This window comes from Plectropomus leopardus, chromosome 10 (genome assembly GCF_026936395.1).
Source record: "Plectropomus leopardus strain MGB_pleo_1.0 chromosome 10, ASM2693639v1, whole genome shotgun sequence".
NCBI classification, from domain to species: Eukaryota; Metazoa; Chordata; class Actinopteri; order Perciformes; family Serranidae; genus Plectropomus; species Plectropomus leopardus.
This window is the reverse complement of record NC_142185.1, coordinates 34,779,341-34,799,984: the sequence shown is the minus strand read 5'-3', so window position 1 is coordinate 34,799,984 and position 20,644 is coordinate 34,779,341. Positions and strand designations below refer to the sequence as shown.

General features: G+C 38.9%; 1 protein-coding gene and 1 long non-coding RNA gene across 3 annotated transcripts; both read left to right on the top strand.

Moving 5' to 3' along the window:
* The first annotated feature begins 656 nt into the window (after nucleotides 1–656).
* On the top strand, nucleotides 657–9,143 carry dnajb11 (DnaJ heat shock protein family (Hsp40) member B11). The gene is made up of 10 exons (XM_042494798.2): nucleotides 657–836; nucleotides 1,263–1,419; nucleotides 2,410–2,507; nucleotides 3,840–3,972; nucleotides 4,692–4,834; nucleotides 5,956–6,038; nucleotides 6,123–6,180; nucleotides 6,291–6,402; nucleotides 6,870–7,029; nucleotides 7,429–9,143. The coding sequence occupies exons 1-10, from the start codon at nucleotides 763–765 to the stop codon at nucleotides 7,491–7,493; spliced, it is 1,083 nt and encodes a 360-aa protein (XP_042350732.1). The 5' UTR covers nucleotides 657–762; the 3' UTR covers nucleotides 7,494–9,143.
* A 1,870-nt stretch (nucleotides 9,144–11,013) lies between these two features.
* LOC148188596 (uncharacterized) lies at nucleotides 11,014–20,328 on the top strand. Of its 2 annotated transcripts, none has more exons than XR_015777731.1 (3): nucleotides 11,014–11,289; nucleotides 15,296–15,465; nucleotides 19,180–20,328. It is a non-coding gene; the product is annotated as an uncharacterized LOC148188596 (long non-coding RNA). The 2 variants fall into 2 exon arrangements; XR_015777730.1 differs by having other exon boundaries at nucleotides 19,150–20,328.
* The last annotated feature ends 316 nt before the right edge of the window (nucleotides 20,329–20,644 follow it).

Genomic DNA, 20,644 nt, shown 5'->3' with positions numbered 1-20,644 from the left:
ATGTAAGGGTCCCTTTGAGGCACTTTATAACATGTTTTCTATTGGAAGGGTACCAATGTGGGCACTACATCATTTTTGCTCTGCTAGAGGGCACTTCACTGTCTCCATAGATGGGCACTTTGTGGGGCACTTTGTTATGTTTTCACCACTAGAAGGCCAACCTGAAAGGACACTTTATCATGTTTTCTCTATTTAAGGTGTCCTTGCCGGCACTTTATTACACGTTTTTCTACTGGGAGGCCACTGCATCGTGTTCCCTTTGCTAGAGGGCTCTTTAAGATTTCTCCATTAATGGGCACTCTGTAGGGACATCATTACGTTTTCTCCACTTGAGGGGCACCCTGGAAGGGCACTTTATCATGTTTTCTTGATTGAACAGTCCTCTCATGAGCACTTTATTACTTTTTTTTTCTACTGGAAGGGCACTGTAGTGGGCACTTTATCATGTTTGCTCTGCTGGAGGGTATTTTAGGATTTCTCCGCCGATGGGCATTTTGTGGGGCACTTCATCACGTTTTCTCCACTTAAAGGAGAACTTAGAGGGCACTCATATTGGATCTACCACATAAAGTTATTTAAATTAAAAATGATGCATGTTTCTTTAAGAGTGGGCGGGGTTTGGACTGAGAGGCGGATTCAGCGTCATCAGGTGGGCGGGCTCTCTCTGACAGGAGGAAGAAGCTCTTGACTGGCAGCCGGGATCCAACCTTCAAAAGCCGGCTGATCTGTTTTCGCTCCTTCCTTTCAGAAACACCTGGATCCATGGCTCACAAAGGGATGAACCTCTGCCATGTGTGCTGCCTGCTGCTCTACGTTATCACGGCGGTGCTGGCCGGGTGAGTCCTCCGTGTTTGTGTGTGCGGTCAGGCAGCATCGCCAGGTGGTACACATGTTTCACTGTGATTGGTCCAGACCGGTCCTACATGTGTGGAGCCAACTGGATCAGGATCACACACCGAGCTAACCTGCTTAAGACTGTTTTTACGTGTTTTATTGTTATCTAGCGTTATCTTCAGGATCGTACCTGCCGTGTTTTGAATGAGCAGTTAGCTTGGAGTTAGCTGTTAGCATCCATAACGTCAGCAGTGAAGCTCAGCCGGCCGGCTTCCCTCTTTGTGGCTAACTAGCTGCTTGTAACCAAAATAAATCACCTTGTAAACATAATAACAGTTCCCCGGCTGCTGTTTATATTAAATTTGACATTTTTGCTTTCTCGGTGTCTAAAATAATGGTTGTTAATGTTACCTTCCTGTCTTTTGTAGGCGAGATTTTTATAAGATTTTGGGGGTGAGCAAGAGTGCATCAATCAGGGACATAAAGAAGGCCTACAGAAAGCTGGCTCTGCAGCTACACCCCGACAGAAACCCGGACGACCCAAAAGCTCAGGATAAATTTGCAGATTTGGGAGCAGCTTATGAGGTGAGTGTATTGTTGTGTGCTTCATGCTCGCGATAGCTGGACACTCTTTCAACTTATTTTGAAACCTAAAACTTCAAACTTTCTTTGCATAGCTGTTATTAAACTGTGAATTTAACAAACAATAGATGTATTTGTGTTAATATTTTGTGCGGAAGAGCCGGAGGCAGTGATACAAAAGACTTTTTGAACGTTAGCTGTTTGGTTGTTGTTGGAAACGGCTCGGGCGCTGTGATTGGTCGACTAAACCGTGTGGCTGCTTCTGATTGGTTGTTTCGCTGTAACAGCTGGTATTCTGGAAAAACAGACGTGGATTAATCAGGAGTGCATTCAGATAACATCTGCAGGTGTTTCCCTATCAAATTTTCACATTTGCTCCGCAAAAATAAACTGGTTGAATGTAAATAGGTGCATTTACTCAATTTATCTGATTTCCATTTTGTGCAACTTTATACTTCTGCTCAGTGGTGGAAGAATAAATAAAGAAAATAAGGTAAATAAAATAACAGAGATCAGTAGGGATGGGCGATAATAGCGATTTTTTAGGTCATTTTTGCAATAACGATATTCTTGATATGAGAAAAATGCTGAAAAATATTACACCATTTGTTTCAAGAATATTACAACAAAATTGGTAGAAAATGGTAGAAACCTCAGAGTGGGATTGTAAATAATTAGTGGCAGAATGTACATAAGTACATGTACTCAATTACTGCACTTCAGTACTTTCAGTACTTCAAAATATTGATTATCATGATATGAAAGTTTCTTATAATATCAAAATCAGTTTGGTATTTTCGTGAATGCTGCGGCACATGAACAGCTGTACGGTATGATGCAAATCACAATGCAAATTAATACTGCTTTTGAAAACACTCTGATATTGAAGTCTGTGTAAAAGAGGCGTTTGAGTTTGTTTTTTTTGTAATTTACATTGTAATAAATACAGTGTAGAATTTGTTACCCTGTGTCTGACAGGTTGTGTATTTGTAGGTGCTTTCAGACGAGGAGAAAAGGAAACAGTATGACACGTACGGAGAGGATGGACTCAAAGAGGGTCACCACAGCTCACACAACGACATCTTCTCCAGGTTGGTTTCATGTGCCACTGAAAGTCAATAATAGGCTTTATTGTATCCGGCTGAATGGTTAACGTAAAAGACAAAGAGTATTTCTCACGTGATCGTGGTACTGTTCAGCCCTGCAGGAAGTTTGGTCATATTTGGTCACATTTTCGTCCTCCACCTCAGTACAGTTGAGATGAGAATAATGAATAATAATAGTAATACATTTTATTTATAGAGCGCTTCTCCAAAAGTAAAAAAAGATCAAAGAATACATTCAAAACATAATAAGATACACGCAACATTAAAAAGTATAATTGTGTTTGTGGTGCACACAGCACTGAAAGATTACAGCTAAAAAAAACATATTTTTTCTTTACCAAAAGAAAAAGTTGACATCTCCACTGCTGACGTTGTGTAATGTGGATTATTGAGGATGATGAAACTGAGTCAGTGTGACACTGATTCTCAAACCAAACATGGCTGTTTTATTTGTTTGTTTTTTTTCCAGTTGGATTTTTCAGTCATTAAACCAAAAAAAGACAGAGAGAAAGCTAGACATCGATCGCAATAACTGAGAAATTGTCTTTGGATTTTAATCCTTCTGTGCCAGCGTCAGCTGTGGCATTATGTTTTTGGGTTGTCCGTTTATCCCATTCTTGTGACCGCAGTATCTCAGGAACGCCTTGAGTGAATTTCTTCTAAATTAGCAAAAATATCCACTTGGACTCAAAAATGAAATTATAAGAATTTGGTGGTCACTGAGACCTCATAAAAAAAGTTTGCAATAACTTGGGAATTCATGCACTAACTCTGATAACATTTCACACGTCTAACAGAAAAATGATGAAGTGATGACATTTTAAATCCAGAAGGTCAGCTTTACTGTGACATCGTAATGTTCTGCAAAAACATTTTTCTGTCATAACTAAACGTCATATCTGAGGAACAGAAGGGGAGACATTTGCTCGGATACTGAATTGGGGACACTTTTTTTGAGACTGTGCTGATTGTAGAAATCTTCTGTGCTGTTGGGGTGAAGATGTGTTTTATAACAAAAAAGTCAACTTAATTCTTTTTTATAAATGTCCTGTGCTGTGTTTATGGAGTCTTCGTTACGTATATTATACGAGTCTGGACAGACATGGATTCAAAATGCAGCTAGACTGGGTGGCGATGTGTTTGTGTTTCTGGGATATTTCCTTAAATATGCTCTAAAAAAACACGGATATTAAATGTTCTGGCTCTCAGTTATTGGTAGCTGAGAGTTTTTATAAATTTGCAGAGACAGGATGATGATAATAAAAGTCCCAGATTAAATTGTGTTTTTGCCCTTCTCTGTCTGTCCTCCTTCTGTAGCTTCTTTGGTGACTTCGGGTTCATGTTTGGCGGTAACCGACAGCAACAGGACAGGAACATCCCCAGAGGAAATGACATCATACTAGACCTGGAGGTCACGCTTGAAGAGGTGTACTCTGGGAACTTTGTGGAGGTGAGGAGGAAATCCTGTTTTCTAAAACCCCCTTTTTCCCCAGCACAAAGAAAGAACAAAAAACGCCAACATCTGGCTTTTTAATGCAATGGGAAAGATTTGAATCTGTATTCACACCCAAGTCAAATGACTCTGCAGTAGTCACGGGTGTTTATCTCCTCCAGGTTTGATCAGCATTGACGGAAACACAACACCGGAGTGAGCGCGCTCATTTTAGCTCCTTAACCACTTACCGTCTGTCTCTGTCAGGGCCGCGCTCAAACATCGATCCACATTAGTCTGCGCCGAGTTTGAAAGAGACACCGAATAAGTGAGAGATATAAAAAGAAGTAATCATCTCAAAGTTTTCAGTCCTCTGTCCATGCTGCTCCCTACTGTTTACCTGTTAAAGGATACATCAAACAACACTCACGCACACACACACACACACACACACACACTCCTCTGCTGCAGAGCCGTGTACACAGCTCCGCTCTACTGGCAATGAGAAAGCAATCTGTCGTCTCTTTTTAACAGGTTTAAGTTCACAACCTGCACTCATTAAACATATCTGAATTTTGCAATACAAAGTGGGATGGGTCACAGCTGTGTGTTTGATTGACAGACATTGATTTTTTTTAAGCTGTCAGTCAAAGGTTTGCAGCTGATGTATCATGTGATCTTCTCCCTGCTAATTCACTTTTGTTGATGATCTTTTCTGAAACTGCTTTGTGTCACAGGTTGTGCGTAACAAGCCTGTAGCCAAAGAGGCCCCCGGCAAGAGGAAGTGCAACTGCAGACAGGAAATGAGGACGACGCAGCTCGGACCTGGACGCTTCCAGATGACTCAGGAGATGGTGTGCGACGAGTGTCCCAATGTAAAGTAAGTCACTGCTTGTGGGCCAAACTACTATTGTAATAAGCGTCCTCGATAATGCTGGGAACACACCTGACTATTAAAAGTTAGATTGCAACCCAGACTTGATCATCGTATTTCGTACCGCTGTGCCAGCGGTGTGAAAGGACATCCTGTCCTCTGAGTGGACACGGTCTCCCCTTCTCCTCCAACCACCTTGTTTTGAAGTGCAGTAAAAGTCGTGTGGATCGTATGAATTTAACGTTGCTCTTTTTTAGACCTTTTTTTTATCTGCTATCTTATTGATTGAAATGAGCTCAGTAAAAGATCTCATCACTCTAATAATGTTATCTTTTACCTCTCCAGAAACGGTTGGATTTAAATAATAATCGTTTTATTAAGCAAAGAAAACACAAGTTTTATCGTGGTTTAAACTTTGTTTGAGTTTGATTTAGAGGTCAACAGACCTGGCAGATTATCGGGGCCGATATTTGGCATTTTGCAGATCATCTGCGTCTCCGTTTTATTTAAAGGATTGCTGATAAAATGAATTGATGAAAAAGTGTTTATATAACACGCATCCAACAGCAGGGAGGACAGTCTGCCGCGAGTTAGGCTTAGAAGAAGACAAACCAGTCAGAGACATGTTTCAAACAAAGCTCATTTTCCCTCAATATGTCCGTCTGAAAAATAAAATCTAGTGTCTGAATGTTCGGAGGATATGTGGCTTGTTAATATTGGGTCCAGTTTTTACTTTGCAACTGTCCTAAAATACTTTTAGAGGGGCGCTTATTTTAACTGTATGGGGGCTGCAGTCTCTGGTGGTGTTGAATTGTATTTTGGGTTATACTGACTGGTGTTTCTGTTGTTTTGTCCACTGTATTTATATTCATGAGGATGGCATAAAGAATAGTAACACCTCTTTAAGATGAAAACTACATCCTGTAAAATCCTCACACAGTTGAATCATCACCTCAGTCCCAACAAAAGCTGATCATTATAACCTTTATTACTGCAGCGATATTTGATTAAAGTGCTTTTGTTTTGGCCGGATGTGCCTGATAAACTGGCAGCTGAGTGTGTATTTGACGTTGTACAAGCCTAACAACACAATAAGTGTTTTTTATTTTGTGCTTTTTTAATCACAGGCTGGTAAACGAAGAGAGGACCTTGGAGGTAGAAATTGAACAGGGAGTGAGGGACGAAATGGAGTACCCTTTTATTGGAGAAGGTAATTTAGTGTAAACCCTAAGGTGAATCATTTTTGTTTGTTTTTCCAAATATTACCTGTTGTTAATGTCGTGTGTGACCGCAGGGGAACCTCACATCGACGGGGAACCTGGAGATCTGCGATTCCGCATCAAAGTGTTGAAGTATGTGTTTCCTGCGTGTCTGTGGTTTGAAATGAAATACTGCAGAATATAACATACATAATATAAAAGTGTCGCACAGTAACGTGATGTGGGTATGCTTTTCTTTTCAGACATCCTGTGTTCGAACGCAGAGGAGACGACCTGTACACCAACGTCACCATCTCCCTGGTGGAGGCGCTGGTCGGCTTCGAGATGGACGTCGTACATTTGGATGGACACAAGGTTCTGCACACGCCTGATATTTTTACAGAGCTCAGTGCCTAAAGGGGGCAGTTTTAAGATTCACGTTATTAAAGACTCTTTTCAGTACAGGAGTACAGATCTGGTTAAGAGATGTTTACCGTCCAAAAGATTAAAAAAGGGATTAAAAGAAGATGTGTTTCTGTTGTTGGGGTTAGATTTTAAGAATGTGAATTTAAGAATGTGTAATAAGCTATTGAGTTTTAAACGAATGGCCTATAAGGCTGTTTTTGAGAGTTACAGATTGAATTTGTTTTTGCTTTTCTCATTTTTATTATCATATTCTGCGGGGCAGCTTAATGTAATGCAGGATTTTATGTAGGATAAGCAAATATGAGCCTGTACCTTTTCAGTCATTACCACAATGTACATGCTGTTATCTGAAATGTATGTACTTGTACTTTTTGTACAGTAGAGTGATTAGAATGACTGCATGTTTTTTTCGACAGGTCCACATAGTGAGAGATAAGGTCACTAAGCCCGGAGCTCGAATGTGGAAGAAAGGAGAGGGTCTGCCGAACTTCGACAACATCAACATCCGAGGTTCGCTCATCATCACCTTCGATGTGGAGTTCCCTCAGACGCAGCTCGATGATCAGCAGAAAGACGGTGAGAGTCAACAAAGGGTTAAAGGACACGCTGGGACATTTGTGGTGACAGGAGCTGTCTGAGGGATATGTTACTATTTTATTTTTTTACTGAAGTTTTTATTGAAATCAAACTGGTACACGTCATGCAGCGCAGCAGACTGAGATTTTTCTTCTTTTTATTGTTTTAGACAGCAAAGTTTGAAAGAGATAAAATTAAAAAAAAGAAAAGAAAAAAGTCTGTTGCAAAATTAATCATGCAAGCAACCACAGCACCGGCAGTATGTTTTCTGAAATGCTGTAGAGTTTTGACCCTCAGGGCCACCGTAGATCAGAGCAAACAGAATCACGACACATTTTTGTTTTTTTCTGATAACTGTTTTCGTTGCCGTAGTTAAGCGTTGTTTTTGTGCTGTTGCAGGTATCCGCAGTCTTCTGAAGCAGGGATCTGTACAGAAGGTTTATAACGGACTACAAGGATACTAACACACCAACAGCCTGAACTGAGTTATCTGACACACACACACACACACACACACACACACACACACACACACACACACACACACACATCCTCAATCAACAGGACCTCGCTCCACGATTCTGGCCAGGGTGTATTTATTATTTTCAGATTGTTCTCAGGATGGCTCAAACCCAATTTGTTTTTAATGTCCCACGTTTTGACAGCCGCGGCACAGTTGCAGATGTTTTATTTGCGTGTATAAACGGAGAGGATTTCGTGTCTGTTGTGCTTTTTTTGTCCCCCACATTATATTGTAATACGGCCCTTTTTTTGTCTATTTCTACAAAGCAAATTCACTTATTTCTGAGTGAAGTTAACCCCTCGAAACCTGGAGCGACATCATTGTTCTTCTGCTGCTTTTGGACACCTTTCACAAGTATTAAACCTTTGAGCCCACAGCAAAAAGCTGCGATTTCTTTTGAAAATATGGGGAAAAAAGGCCATGTGCAGTTGGGTAAGCAATGTTCCACAGATTTCAATAAATTAGTTGATTTAAAAATTGATTTCAAAATTTTCAAGGGGAAAAACAGGAAAATCTCATTGGAAAAAATATTTCTAATTACATATTTAAAATTATGTTACAGAATTATTATTAATTTTCCCTTGTAAGTTTTTAGTTAAAATTTTCAAAAATTGCAATAAATAAGGTAAACTAAATGTATTCAATCAAGCTGGGGAAATGTCTTGGAGGAAAAAGAAAAATTTAGGGGGAAGCTATATTAATAATTATTATGATTACATATTTAAAATGATATTACAGAATTATTAATTTAATTTTAAGCACCTTTTCAAGGTCATTTGCATTGTAATTTTTTAAAAACTTTTTTTTGTAATTTTCAGGAAATTTTCTTTTACTTTTTACTAATTTATTGGTGTTTTTGGGTTATTTTTTCTTTGCCTTTTTTATTACCATCTTCCATGTTTTTGAAAGAAATCCAGATAAATTGCTCGGGTTTCAAAGCGTTAAACACTGTCGACTAACGTGTCAAGCTCTGTATCTTTCTGGGTACTCAACATCTGCAGAAGGATGAACTGCTGAAAAACCCAAAACGAAGAAGAAAATCCCTCACAGACTTTTGAACAAATTTGGGGCTGTGCAAGAAAAGACGACATCCTGCTCTTTTTCTTAGTTTGACGAATGTACCCTCCTCACCTGTAGACGACTTCACTCCGGTTAGACTCCTCTTCCTTTGTAAATAGGACAGAACAAAGCTCATCTGTTGTTGTGTTTTCCTAATTTTATGTCGGCACTTCTGTTTACACGTTGCAGCAGGAGAAATGTCCACATCGCACATCCCCCCCGAAGAGTTGACCTCTTCAGTGAGACGGTGAACTTTAACATTTTTGGAGGACTTTGGGGCAGTTTGCACGTCCTCCACAGCCACTGTAGGAAAGTTTTGTTTCACACACCTGTGACTGTGTCCCTGTCCGGCTGAACGCCTCTGACCCACGTCCTCGGCGGGTGTTGCCGTTTGGTTTAAACGTGGTTTTAGGATTCTCTCTGTTTTTACTGTCGACTGCAACGCTGCCTCCCGATGTTCTGAGAGTGTCATGGCCTTAGGGGATAAATGTACTTTTGACTGACTATGAATAAAGATTTCTACAAATTCTGATGAGACGTCGTACCCCGAATTCTCCACTAGATGGCATCAGAGTCCAGTTAGTGGCTGAACTCAGCGAGAGACGTTAGAGACGCTGATGGACTTTTTTTTCGAATTTGAATTTTAGAAAGAGATGCCTGAGAAATCTAAAAAATCATGAAATGTTTGAGTCATCAGAGTTTCCTTACTGATCATTGGTTTTTGTTTCTGATCTTGAGAGCATCACGTGTGTTATGGTACTTTGAAAATTAATAGGCTACAGCAGGAAAACTCAAAGCGCTTTGCTTTGGGGCCACTTTTGCAAAATGACAGGAGGCCAGGGGCCACAGCCCCGTACATGTTTTGAGAATATCAGGACATTTCTCAGATGTTAGGACTTTTCTAGGATTTCAGGATTTTTTTGGTACTTAAGGACATTTCTAAGATTTCAGGGCATTTCTAGGATATAAAGACGTTTCTCAGATTTAAGGACATTTCTAGAATTTGACAAATTTACTCAGATTTAAGGACATTTCCAGGAATTCAGGACCTTTGTCAAGTTATAGGATGTGTCTGGACTTTTTGAATGTAGGACATTTCTCAGATTTTAGGATGTTTGTTGGATTTTAGGATATTTCTAGGAGTTTCTTTGTTTGTTTGCTGGTGTGTGCGTGTGTGCGTGTGCATTTCTAGGACTTCAAGACCAGGCCTTTGAATGTGCCCTCTCCACTGGGTTCAAGTCTGAAGACGGCGCAAGTGGACAACTCTGTCTGAAATCCGGAAACGAAATATCTTCGTGAACTAAAACAACAAATTTGTGAGATATACAGCCAAAAACAATTTGCTCAAAGATGCTTAAACTGTCCGAAGAGATCAACTGCAAAGTGACGTGATAATTCTTCTTAATTCGGAGGCTTTCGCACTTGCCACTTGTCTCAAAAAAGCTCAGAAAGTTTAACTTTAACTTATCTTGCAATTACGGAAAACGCAGACAATGGGATTGTAATTGGAAATCTCAGGAAAAGTTTCGGAAAATTAAATATACCCTGAAAGTTTTGGAAAAGTTGTAGAATATGTTTCACAAGCCTGTATAATAACGTCAGATTTTTTCAAGGACCATCTGAAATTTGAAAATCTAAAAATTATTTCTGCTTTTGCAGTTTCTGGCTGTGAGAAACTGTGTAATTTTTTTTATTTTTTTTTTAAGAAAACATACCTTTCAAACCCTGTTGGCTGGGGCCTGGGAATGAATGTTTTCCTTTAAAAAAATGACCAAAAAACTGGGAAAAAAAGAAAAGAAAAAAAAAACACATTTATATAAAAAAAACACCAAAAATGTAGATAAAATAAACACCAGAAAGTTTCAAATGAAAAAAATGGCCAATATCTTGAAAGGAAAAAGAAATCAACAAATAATAAAGAAAAAAAACTGCCATTTTTGTTGTTTTTAAAGACAACATGCCTTCCAAACCCATTTTCTTTATAAATCTGCATTAAAATAAGCCAAAGTACAGCCTAAAGCCAAATATAAAACATGCTTCAAAAATTACTTGACCTGTCCCCATCCCTTCTCACAAATAACCAGCAGTCCCTAAATTATATATAAATATTCAGCTCTAATCCTGCTCTGAATTCATTATATTTTTGAAATAATATATAATTAAAAACAAATATTTTGTATTTAAAACTTGCCTTAAAGTCACAGAAATTTATTGGTAAAATGTGACTGAACTGTGGACCCTGTACCAAACATATTGGAGCATTTGTCATTATAAAATATTGATTATTGCAGCTTTAATGTTAAAAGCTAGAGGGTGCATGTAGTCAGTGAAGGTCTGCACAAGAGTAGATATACGTGTGTGTGTGTGCGTACGGCGTGCATGCATGCATGCAAGTGTGCGTGCGTGCGTGTGTGTGTGTGCAGGATCCATGTGATAGAAGGAACGACCCCTAAAAACGTCTTGACCTTGTGACCCCTCTGTGGTTTTACTTCTCTGTCTGTTTTACAGTAACGGCTGCCGTCTGAACACAAGTGGTTCACTGTCGCAGACACGTCCCCCCGCCTGCACGTCGTGGGTGGAGGGCCTGTGGGTGGAGGGCCTGTGGGTGGAGGGCCTGTGGGTGGAAGTCTGTCTGCAGGGGTGGAGCGGGGGATGTCCGCAGAAACATATCCACCATGGTGAGTTAATGGTGTGGTGAGTGGAGCGCACATCTGCCCACCAGTGTTCAGACTGTTTGAGTGTGTACGAATCTCCCACAGCAGATACTGCGTGTGTGTATTGTCCGTACAACATGTGTTTATGAACGTGTGTGTGTGTGTGTGTATAATGAACTCCCACAGAGATAGTAGGGCTGCGGTGAAGGGAGTTTCCTCCCCGGCCCGCCACACATCCCGGAGTCATTTTCAGACCGAGGAGGCTCATGAGAGGAGAGGAGACGCTTTGTGAGGAAACTTCTCGCTGTCTCACCTTACAGCTTTTTAGAGTCTAATGTGACCGCGCAGATTCAGACCTCTTTAACCCTTTAACACCTGGATCATCGTCTGTTTTTGTTCAGAGATCTTTTCACAAGCGTCTAATCCTCTGAAACCTGAGAAAATTTGTTTTATTTATTTTTTAATATATTTTTTCAATTTTATTTTTATTGATTCCCTCAGACATCAGGAACAGCAACATTAATATTTTTAGATAAATCACTCACTTGCTCTGAAAAATGACAAAATAAAAGGACAGTATCGTACAGTTGCATAAGTGGAAACAACAACGCAACAATAGACTACGTAATGAAAAAGACAGTTACATACATAATCATGTACAGAAATAATTAATTAAAGAAAGAAAAAGAAGAATAAAAATTAGCAAGTTGAGTGATTTTTTTTTTTTTAAGATTTGGGAAAAAGGCAACTTGGAAAGAAAGAAATGTCTCGCAATTTGCAAAAACCAAAAAAGTAATAAAGTGATAAAACCATCTGGAAAATTAGCTGAGGGGTTATTTGATATTAAAAAAGTGGGGATTAAATGTGCAAAAACTTTCATTTATGAATTTTATCATACATTTGGGGTTTTTTTTACAAAATAAAATTTTTTTCAGCATATTTTTTCTTTTTTTGCACATTAAGATCATTTTCTGTTTATTTCTACTTCCTTTTTTTAAAAACTTTTTTTTTTTTTTTACTTTTCGTTGCTTATTTTGAGTAAAATTTCTTGTAACTTTTTGTAAATTTTTTTTTACATTTTTGGATCATTTTTTGTTAGGTTGCTCATTGCCTTCTTCTGTTAATGCCTTTGACAGAAATCAAACCAATTTGGTATTAAAGGGTTAAGGTCACAAAAATAATACACACGAGCTGAAGTTTGTGCTGCAGCAATCGACCAGTTTCAAGGATACCAAGTATGAAATTTGGCAGTTATCAAACCGCGTACGTTTACTTTTCTATGGTAGTGAACAACTAGACCAAGAATTTCATCTTTATTTTACCTATTTTAAAAAGGGAAACTGTTTTTCACATATTTCCAGGGGCGCTTCTAGGATTTTAGGACTTCGGGGGCTCAGTCCGAACCTCTGTAGGGGGTACAGAGAGATCCTCCTTTTTGATGAGCAAGATCAATTTTGATGCTTTTTCAGGTTTAACCTTTTGAAACCCAAACTGGCTGCTCTTCTTTCAAAAACATGGGACGCAGGCGATGAGCAACTTTAAAAGCTGGAAAAATCTCTAGAAAACTATGTTTATAATTGTCACAATTACATATTTAAAATTATGTGAAAATATTATTGTAATTTTATTGAAGCACTTTTGTTTCAGGTCATTTCCTTATTTGTTTGTTTTACTCTCTTTTTGCCGATTTTCAGGTAATTTTCTTGGACTTTTTACTGATTTCTTGCCGATATTTGGGTTAATTTCTTGTCAAAAAATAATTTTCGAAATTTCTTGAAACTTATGGAACATTTCTTATAGAGATGATAATTGTCTTTTCTCCCTTTTTTTGTAAAAAAAAAAAAAAAAAAAAAACTAACCAATGTGCTAAAGGTTCAGAGGTTAAAATACTTGTGAAAGGCATCCAAAAGCAGCACAAAAAAGTGATGATGATCCAGGTTTCAAAGGGTTAACAGTTTACAGAACATGCAAACACCCACAGTCAACAAATTTTGTGCAAATCTATGATGGAGACCTTAAATACTAGCATCAACTGACGGGTCAGAAGCCTTTCGGGGATGTTTTTTTTTTTGCATGTGGCATGACTAAAAACAATAAGGTTGAAAAAAACTGACAAAAGAATCAAAAATTTACTCAATGAAATTTTTAAAACTATCATTAAAATGTGAAAAATAGTCAAAAAATCTCAACTTTGAGTTTGAGAGTGAAGAGAGTTTGGCCGAGCGCGGTGAATAATGTAGGCAGAGTTACTTTACAACTCGCTAAAAGGGCACCGACTGTCCAAACCGACCCCGCTCTCCCCTACACGAGGCAGCTGTGTGTGACCCTCTCCGATCCGTGACTCCGAGGACAGAGAGCGGGCTGAGTTATGCCGGGGATTTACCAATCCACCGCAAATAATATCTTTTTAACCACTTGTAATTACAAATTGCAGAGCACATGAGGGCAGCATTGCCTCTTCAATCACATCGCTCCCTAAATCACTTTTTATTACCCACAACACTCGCCAGAGTCTTGTTTGTGTGTGTGTGTGTGTGTGTGTGTGTGTGTGTGTGTGTGCGTGTGTGTGCGCGCGCGCGTGCGCGTGCACGTACGTGTGCAGGAGAACGCCTGCACTTGCCAGTCGTTGATGCAGATAAGCACAGGGATCACACTTGACCCTGAGTGTAATGACTTATAAGCGTAGCTGCAGGGTTAAGAGAGGCACAGGCTAATTGAGCAATCTCTGTGTGTGTGTGTGTGTGTGTGTGTGTGTGGTGGCGCCAATGGGTGTTTTGACCTGCTCTGACTCGGCAGTGTGCTCGGTTAATGGTGCCTGACCTGTCAAATGCAGGGTTTTGTAAAGACGGAGCATTACTCAGAGCAGGACACGGAGACGCTCACAGACGTTTCCCAAACTTTTGTTGTCTTAATATAAGTTTTAAAACATGGAACAAACTTGTTAGAAGTCTGCAGGGAGATCTAAAAGCAAATATAAGTATTAATTAGCTGTTTTTCACAGTAAAAATAATAATAAAAAAACATATATATATATATATATATATATATATATATATATATATATATATATATTATAATGTTGAGTTGTGGGGGTGTTTTTTCTATTTTTTTCTGATTTTTTAGAAGTATTTTTTAGATAAATTGAGGTGTTTTGGTGTTTCTTTTTAAAAATGTTTAAAAAAAAACATTTTTTATGGTGTGTTTTTTTCAATAAGTTTGAGGTATTGTGGTGTTTTTTCTTATTTTTTTTTTTATATAATTATTAGGGTTTTAAATAAAATGTCTCTGCATTGGGTACTTTTAATATTTAAGTACTTTTTTTCTGATTTTACCTTCTTACTTTTACTTAAGTAACTTTTTCAATGTAGCACTTCTACTTGTAACAGAGTATTTTCACAGTGTAGTATAAGTACTTGTACTTCAGTAAAGAGACTGAGTACTTCCTCCACCGCTGGTTATCGATGCTGTGAATCACCAACAATGCCGAGTCCAGAGAGGACAGCAGGAGAGAGAGAGAGGTGGGGGTGGGCGAGGAGGGAGAAAAAAAGAAAAAAGGACTGCCCGAAATAAGAAATGTTGACGGACAAAGCCTGCAATTTGCGGGATCTGAGCATAAAGCAAACAAAGGGCAGCTTTTGTAAGGAATAATGCATGTCAGCCGTATCCTTCTCCCGCCACAGCTTTGAACGCTGCTGGGGACGTCCATCGCTCCACTGTGTGTGTCGTGGTGCTATATTAAAGCCAGTCACCTCAAAGGGAAAAGCCTCAACTATTCAACAATTGAATGGCGGGGCTCTCATTATGGCCGGTGTGGGCAGGAAAAAGTGGCTTTGGGGGTTTTCGATCCGGCGACTTAAAGCCCTCCTGTTAGCTGGGACGAGCGGCTGTTTATCCCTGTGCCTTTCTGGGGGCTAAACATAGTCAGCTGTCATTATGGATCTCACTCTCTCTGTCCTCCCCCGCACTAACATTTATTTATTTCTCTCCCAATTTTGTCATCTAATGACCCGTGTTGTGTTGTTGTTTGAAGGGGGCTGATGGCGCTCCGCTCTCCCACATCCTGAGGAGGAAAAAAAGGGGGCGGCGGGGATACTGGAGGGCGAGCGCAGGACAAACAGAGCTGCAGACCACCTATAGGGATGAAAGCCACCAGAGTGCGGACGCATTCCTCGGGAACATGCAGCCGAGAACGGAGAACATGTATGTTACTGTATGTTCCTGTGTGTGTGTGTATGTATGTATGTACGTGTCCTCTAGTACTCCTCCATAAGAGAGCCGCCTCCACACACTCTGAGAAATAAAGGTCCCAAAAGGCTTCATCCTGGAGCTCCGAGGTTCTGCCCAGAACCAGCTGCTTCTGGAGAACCCTTTTATTGAAGAAAAGGTTCTTTGTAAGACCAAGAGTTAACCCATTAACCCTTTAAAACCTGGAGCGACATCAGTTTGTGCTGCTTTCAAATGCCTTTTACAAACCACTAAACCCAGAGCAAATTGTGATTTCTTTCAAAAATATGGAAGAAAGAGTGAATGAGTAACTTTGCAAGAAATGTTACACAAAATGCAAGAAATTTGTAGATTTAGAAAATAATCGTGAAAATGTAGGTATACATGTCTAGGGGAAAAAGAAAAAATCTAGGGGAAATGTTTAGAGTAAAAATAAATAAACCCAGGGAACGATGTCTAGGGAAAAAAGAAGAAAAAACAAGAGGAAAAAGAAGAAAGTTAGGCTAGATGTCTAGGAAAAAAACAAAAAAGTCATGTCTAGGGAAAAAGAAAAAAAGCGAGGGGGAAAATGTCCAGGAAAAAAAGACAAAAACTAGGGAAAAAAAGAAAAAGGTTTGGAAAAATGTCTAGGGACAAAAGGAAAAAAGAAATGCTAAGGAAAATGTATAGGGAAAAATAAAAAATCTAGGGAATAATGTGTTGGGGGAGGAGGGGTAAGAAAAAGAAGCTAGGGATACATTTCTAGGTAAAAAAAGAAAAGAAAAAAGCCAGGGAAAAACGTCCAGGGAATAAAGAAAAAATCAAGGAAAAATGGCCAGGGAAAAGGAAAAAAGCTAGGGGAAAATATCTGGGAAAAAAGAAAAAAATTAGGGAGAAATGTGTAGAGAAAAAAGAAAAAGTTATGGAAAAATGTCTTGGGATAAAAAATATATATATATATATATATATATACATATATATATATATAATTACAATAATTTTGAGTTTAGGGGGTGTTTTTTCTATTTTTTTCTGATAATTTTCAGATTTTTGCTGATTTTTTAGATGTATTTTTTTTTAGATAAAAAGAGATGTTTTGGTGTTTCTTTTTAAAAATATTTTTAAAATAGTTCAATAAGTAATAAGTTTGAGGTATTGTGGTGTTTTTTCTTTTTTAAATATAATTTTTAGGGTTTTAAAGAAAAGGAAAAAAGCTAGGAGAAAATATCAGGGGGAAAAAAAAATAGGGTGAAATGTGTAGAGAAAAAAGAAAAAGTTAGGGAAAAATGTCTTGGGATAACAAGAAAAAAACTAGGGAAAATGTTTAGGGGGCAAAAAAAGCAAGGAAAAACTATGTTTATAATTATTGTAATTTTTAAAATTATGTTACAAATTTATCATTTTAAAGCACTTTTTCCACATCATGTCCTTTTTCTACCTTTTTTCTCAGTGAAGCCAAGTAGCCCAGGTTTCAAAGGGTTAAACCGCTGGAACATAAAAGGGTTCTCGGTAAAACCTGATGTTTGGGTTCTGCGTGCACCCTTAGAGGTTACAAGGTTTCGGGTGAACCTTTTTAAGATGGTTCTTGGTGTTAACCCTTTACGTTGGATTCTAGGTAGATCTGTCTGAAAGGGCTTCAGCTGGAGAACCTTGTGTGGTTCTAGTGAGCACCGTTGTTTCTCAGAGCGCAGTCGTCCTTCACAAAAGCATTTTTATTGAGCCCATCAGCGGCCGGTTGGCAGAGCAGCGTCGCAGCGGTTCCAGGGTTGGTATTAGACAGACTGTGAGCACACTATATGAAATGATGTAAATATGTATTAGCGTGCGGTGGGGGGGTCAGGAGGGTAAACCGGGGAGCGCAGAGCAGCGAGGTGAAAGCCGTCTTTGTGTTTAGAGCAGAGCCCTCTGGTGGACCCTCCCCTCGGCGCGGGGCTGCCCGGGCCCTGCGGTGGCGGATCACAGTTAATAACTGTGCGGTGGGCTGTCAGAGGCACTTAGCCTGACGCTGGGCAGGCCGGGCCGGGCCGGGCCAGGCCGAGCCCGCGTACACAGCCGCCTCTGCCTCAGAGCCCGGACCGGAGCGCTCAGCCGTGAAGCAGAAGAGACTCAGAGATGGAGACTCGCACAGGAGAGGATGGGCGCATGAATGAGACAAAACAAACCAGAGAGTCACAGGAGTGTGTGTGTGTGTGTGTGTGTGTGTGTGTGTGTGTGTGTGTGTGTGTGTGTGTGTGTGTGTGTGTGTGTGTGTGTGTGTGTGTGTGTGAGAGGGTGAATAACTGGGACCAGTTTTCCAAACTCAGCTCAGGTGTCTCCCCCTAAAGAGTTCAGTGCCAGTCTGGCTGCAGCAGAGCTCAGGCCAGGATCAGGCATGAAGGAGAGGTTCACCGTTTTTTAAAGTCTGTCTTATTACAATACACACGTGCAGTTTTCTGCTTCACGCTGGCCGTGAAAACACAAAACTGCTTGTTTTGTGCAAAAATGCAGTCTAAAGTTAGACGTTAATATGACATTTGATCAGTCTCAGGTTACCAAATCAAGCTTTTTTTTTTAAGCGACTGTGTTTTTAGTACAAAATTCCCAATCTCCAGAAATATTTTGAATTTTTCTGCAAACCACGGCTACATTACATTTAAACTTCTTGGTTATGGTCAATTAATGACCATGTTTACCTTAAAAAGCCATATTTGGGAGACACGATGCCAGCTGGAAAAGCAGTGATCTCTGTAACAAACAGCTGTTATGTCTTTAGTACAACATTGGCGACGTCTCCAGACAGACGTTGAATGTTTTTGTAAACCGTGGCTATGTTACATTTGCACGTTATTCGGCACAAAAATGACTTGGTTATAATGGAGAAAAGATCATGTTTTGCTTAAAAAGCCCTGTTTGTGGGACATCATGCCTTCTGGAAAAGCAGTGATGTAAGAAAAAACACGTGCTGTTCATGCCACTATAAAGTTGGTATATTTACCATTTATTTATAAAAGTATCTGTGCTATTAGTACAAACTCCCTACCGAATATTCAGAAAATGTTGAATGTTTCTGTAAACTTTTACTTTTCTTTTTTTGTGCTAATTTCAGGGAATTTTCTTGTTAATTGTTGTCAATTTCTTATTTTTTGGGGGGTCATTTCTCGTTAAGTTAGTCATGGCCTTTTTTCCATGTTTTTGTGCTTAAATCAAGTCGGTTCGCTCAACTTTAAAAGGGTTAAATGTACTTATGAGCATATAAGTACAGCAGAAAAAATGTGAATTGATCCATTAACCCTTTGAAACCTGAACAAATTGGCTTGATTTCTTTGACAAACATGGAAAACAGGCAATGTGCGACCTAAAAGAAAAAGAAAAGACCCCAAAAATGGTTACAAGAAAACTACCTGAAATTAGCCAAATAAATAGAAATGAAAAGTAAAAGTACATAAATAGGAAATGTCCTGGAAAAAATTAATTAATTAAATATTAATTTTTGATCATTATAATAATTATTAATACAGTTTTCTTCGTATTTTTCCTTAGTTTTGTAATCATTTTATTTTTTTTCTGATTCATTCTTCTTAAAGCTAATTTTCTGTTCATTTTTTGTCACCTTTTGCTTCTTTTTTTTTTTTGCTATTTGCGACATTTCATGCAACGTTGCTGATTGCCTGTTTGTTTTTCTTTCTCCTTTTTTTTTTATAGAAATCAAAACATATTTGCTAAATTTTTCAGAGGTTTAAATCCTGCCACAAACCCGGCCTCCAGCTTCCCACTGAGGGACCACAGCTTCATCTCCAACCACCAGACTCTGTCTGACCCTCCACAAACTCTTATCTGATCCCTCTCATAAAGCTCGTCTTTGGGGGGACCGACCGGTGCAGCCTCGTCTGATCTCGAGTGGCGTTTTATTCCAAACAGCACTTGTGGACAAACCACCCCGTCCGTCTGTGAACTCCAAAGTCCAGCTCATCCCTGTTGACGAGATTAGATAACCCGGTTTTAAAGGCGGGGACGCTGTTTGCTCAGACTCCTCTCTGCACTAATAGCATCTGATCTAATGGGAGATTGCAGGCTGCTTGTTGACAGTGGAGACCCGCACAGCGTCATGGTGATGTCCAAACAGCGCGGGGAAACAAAGCAGGGCTGAGCTTTAGTACCTGTAATTACCAGATAAATATCAGCCTCTCTGCTCAAAACCCCCGGCAATAAATATCATATGCTGCCTTAATTACAGCTACTACGTCGTCTGTCGTGGTTAAAATATGAAGAGTTCATGGAGACTGGACTCAAGGGGGTTGCTATATTTAATTTTTAGTTGGGTTTTTTGTTGTTATGTAGAAAAATACACTTAGTTGCATTTCATTTGGTAAAAATAACAACATTTAATGCAACAGTCCTGAGCTGAATCCTTCATTGATGCAATAAAGTTTTGGACAGATGCTGATTCGACAGTATGATCATTTAAGAGCAGCAGTTTCCAGCTGCTCCAGCATCTGGGTCCAAATTTCTTCTTAGTTCAAGGTTTGCACATCAGCAAAATTACCACATATTAAAACGTAAATAACGTGGGTTGAAGACATGAATGAAATAAAACATATTCAAAGAATAAAGGGCAATTAGGTAAAATCAGTGGTGTTGTTAGGATATGATGATATCGGGTGACGATGTTTTTTCTTTATTTAAAACCTTTTGGCAATGTTTTTATTCTTCTTTAATTTGTTTTTGGTAATTTTTCAAATTATGTTCGCAGTCCTCTTACTCTACATTTTCTAATATTTTTGCTGATTTTTTTTTTTAAAAATCATTTAAAAAATGTGGTTATTTTTAAAGGAAACATACCTTCCAAATCCACCAAAGATGCCATGTTAGGACTCAATATAATAAAACATATTGCAAGAATAAAGTGCAATAAGTTAAAACCAGGATTCAGGATGCTGGGGGCTCAGTCCGGACGACTGTAGAAAAAAAATGGTCAACATTTTTTTTTTAAGAAAACATGCCTGCTAAATCCATTTTTTTCATTTTTTTCCTTTAGAGTTTTTGTTCATTTATTTAAAACTACATTTTTTTGTCTTTTTTTCCGCAAACCTTTTGACAATTATTTTAAAGAAACATGCCTGCCAAACCTACAGATTTTTCTTTTAATTCTTTTTTTAAAAGCTTTGGGCCGGAAATTTAATGCACTTTTTTTTTTTTT

What these genes read in the sequence shown, in the direction of transcription:
- dnajb11 (XM_042494798.2), top strand. Translation starts at nt 763, where the DNA reads ATGGCTCACAAAGGGATGAACCTCTGCCATGTGTGCTGCCTGCTGCTC. An exon ending in TTCCGCATCAAAGTGTTGAA is followed by an intron (nt 6,181 to 6,290) that starts GTATGTGTTTCC and finishes TTTTCTTTTCAG; the next exon opens with ACATCCTGTGTTCGAACGCA. An exon ending in CGATGATCAGCAGAAAGACG is followed by an intron (nt 7,030 to 7,428) that starts GTGAGAGTCAAC and finishes GTGCTGTTGCAG; the next exon opens with GTATCCGCAGTCTTCTGAAG.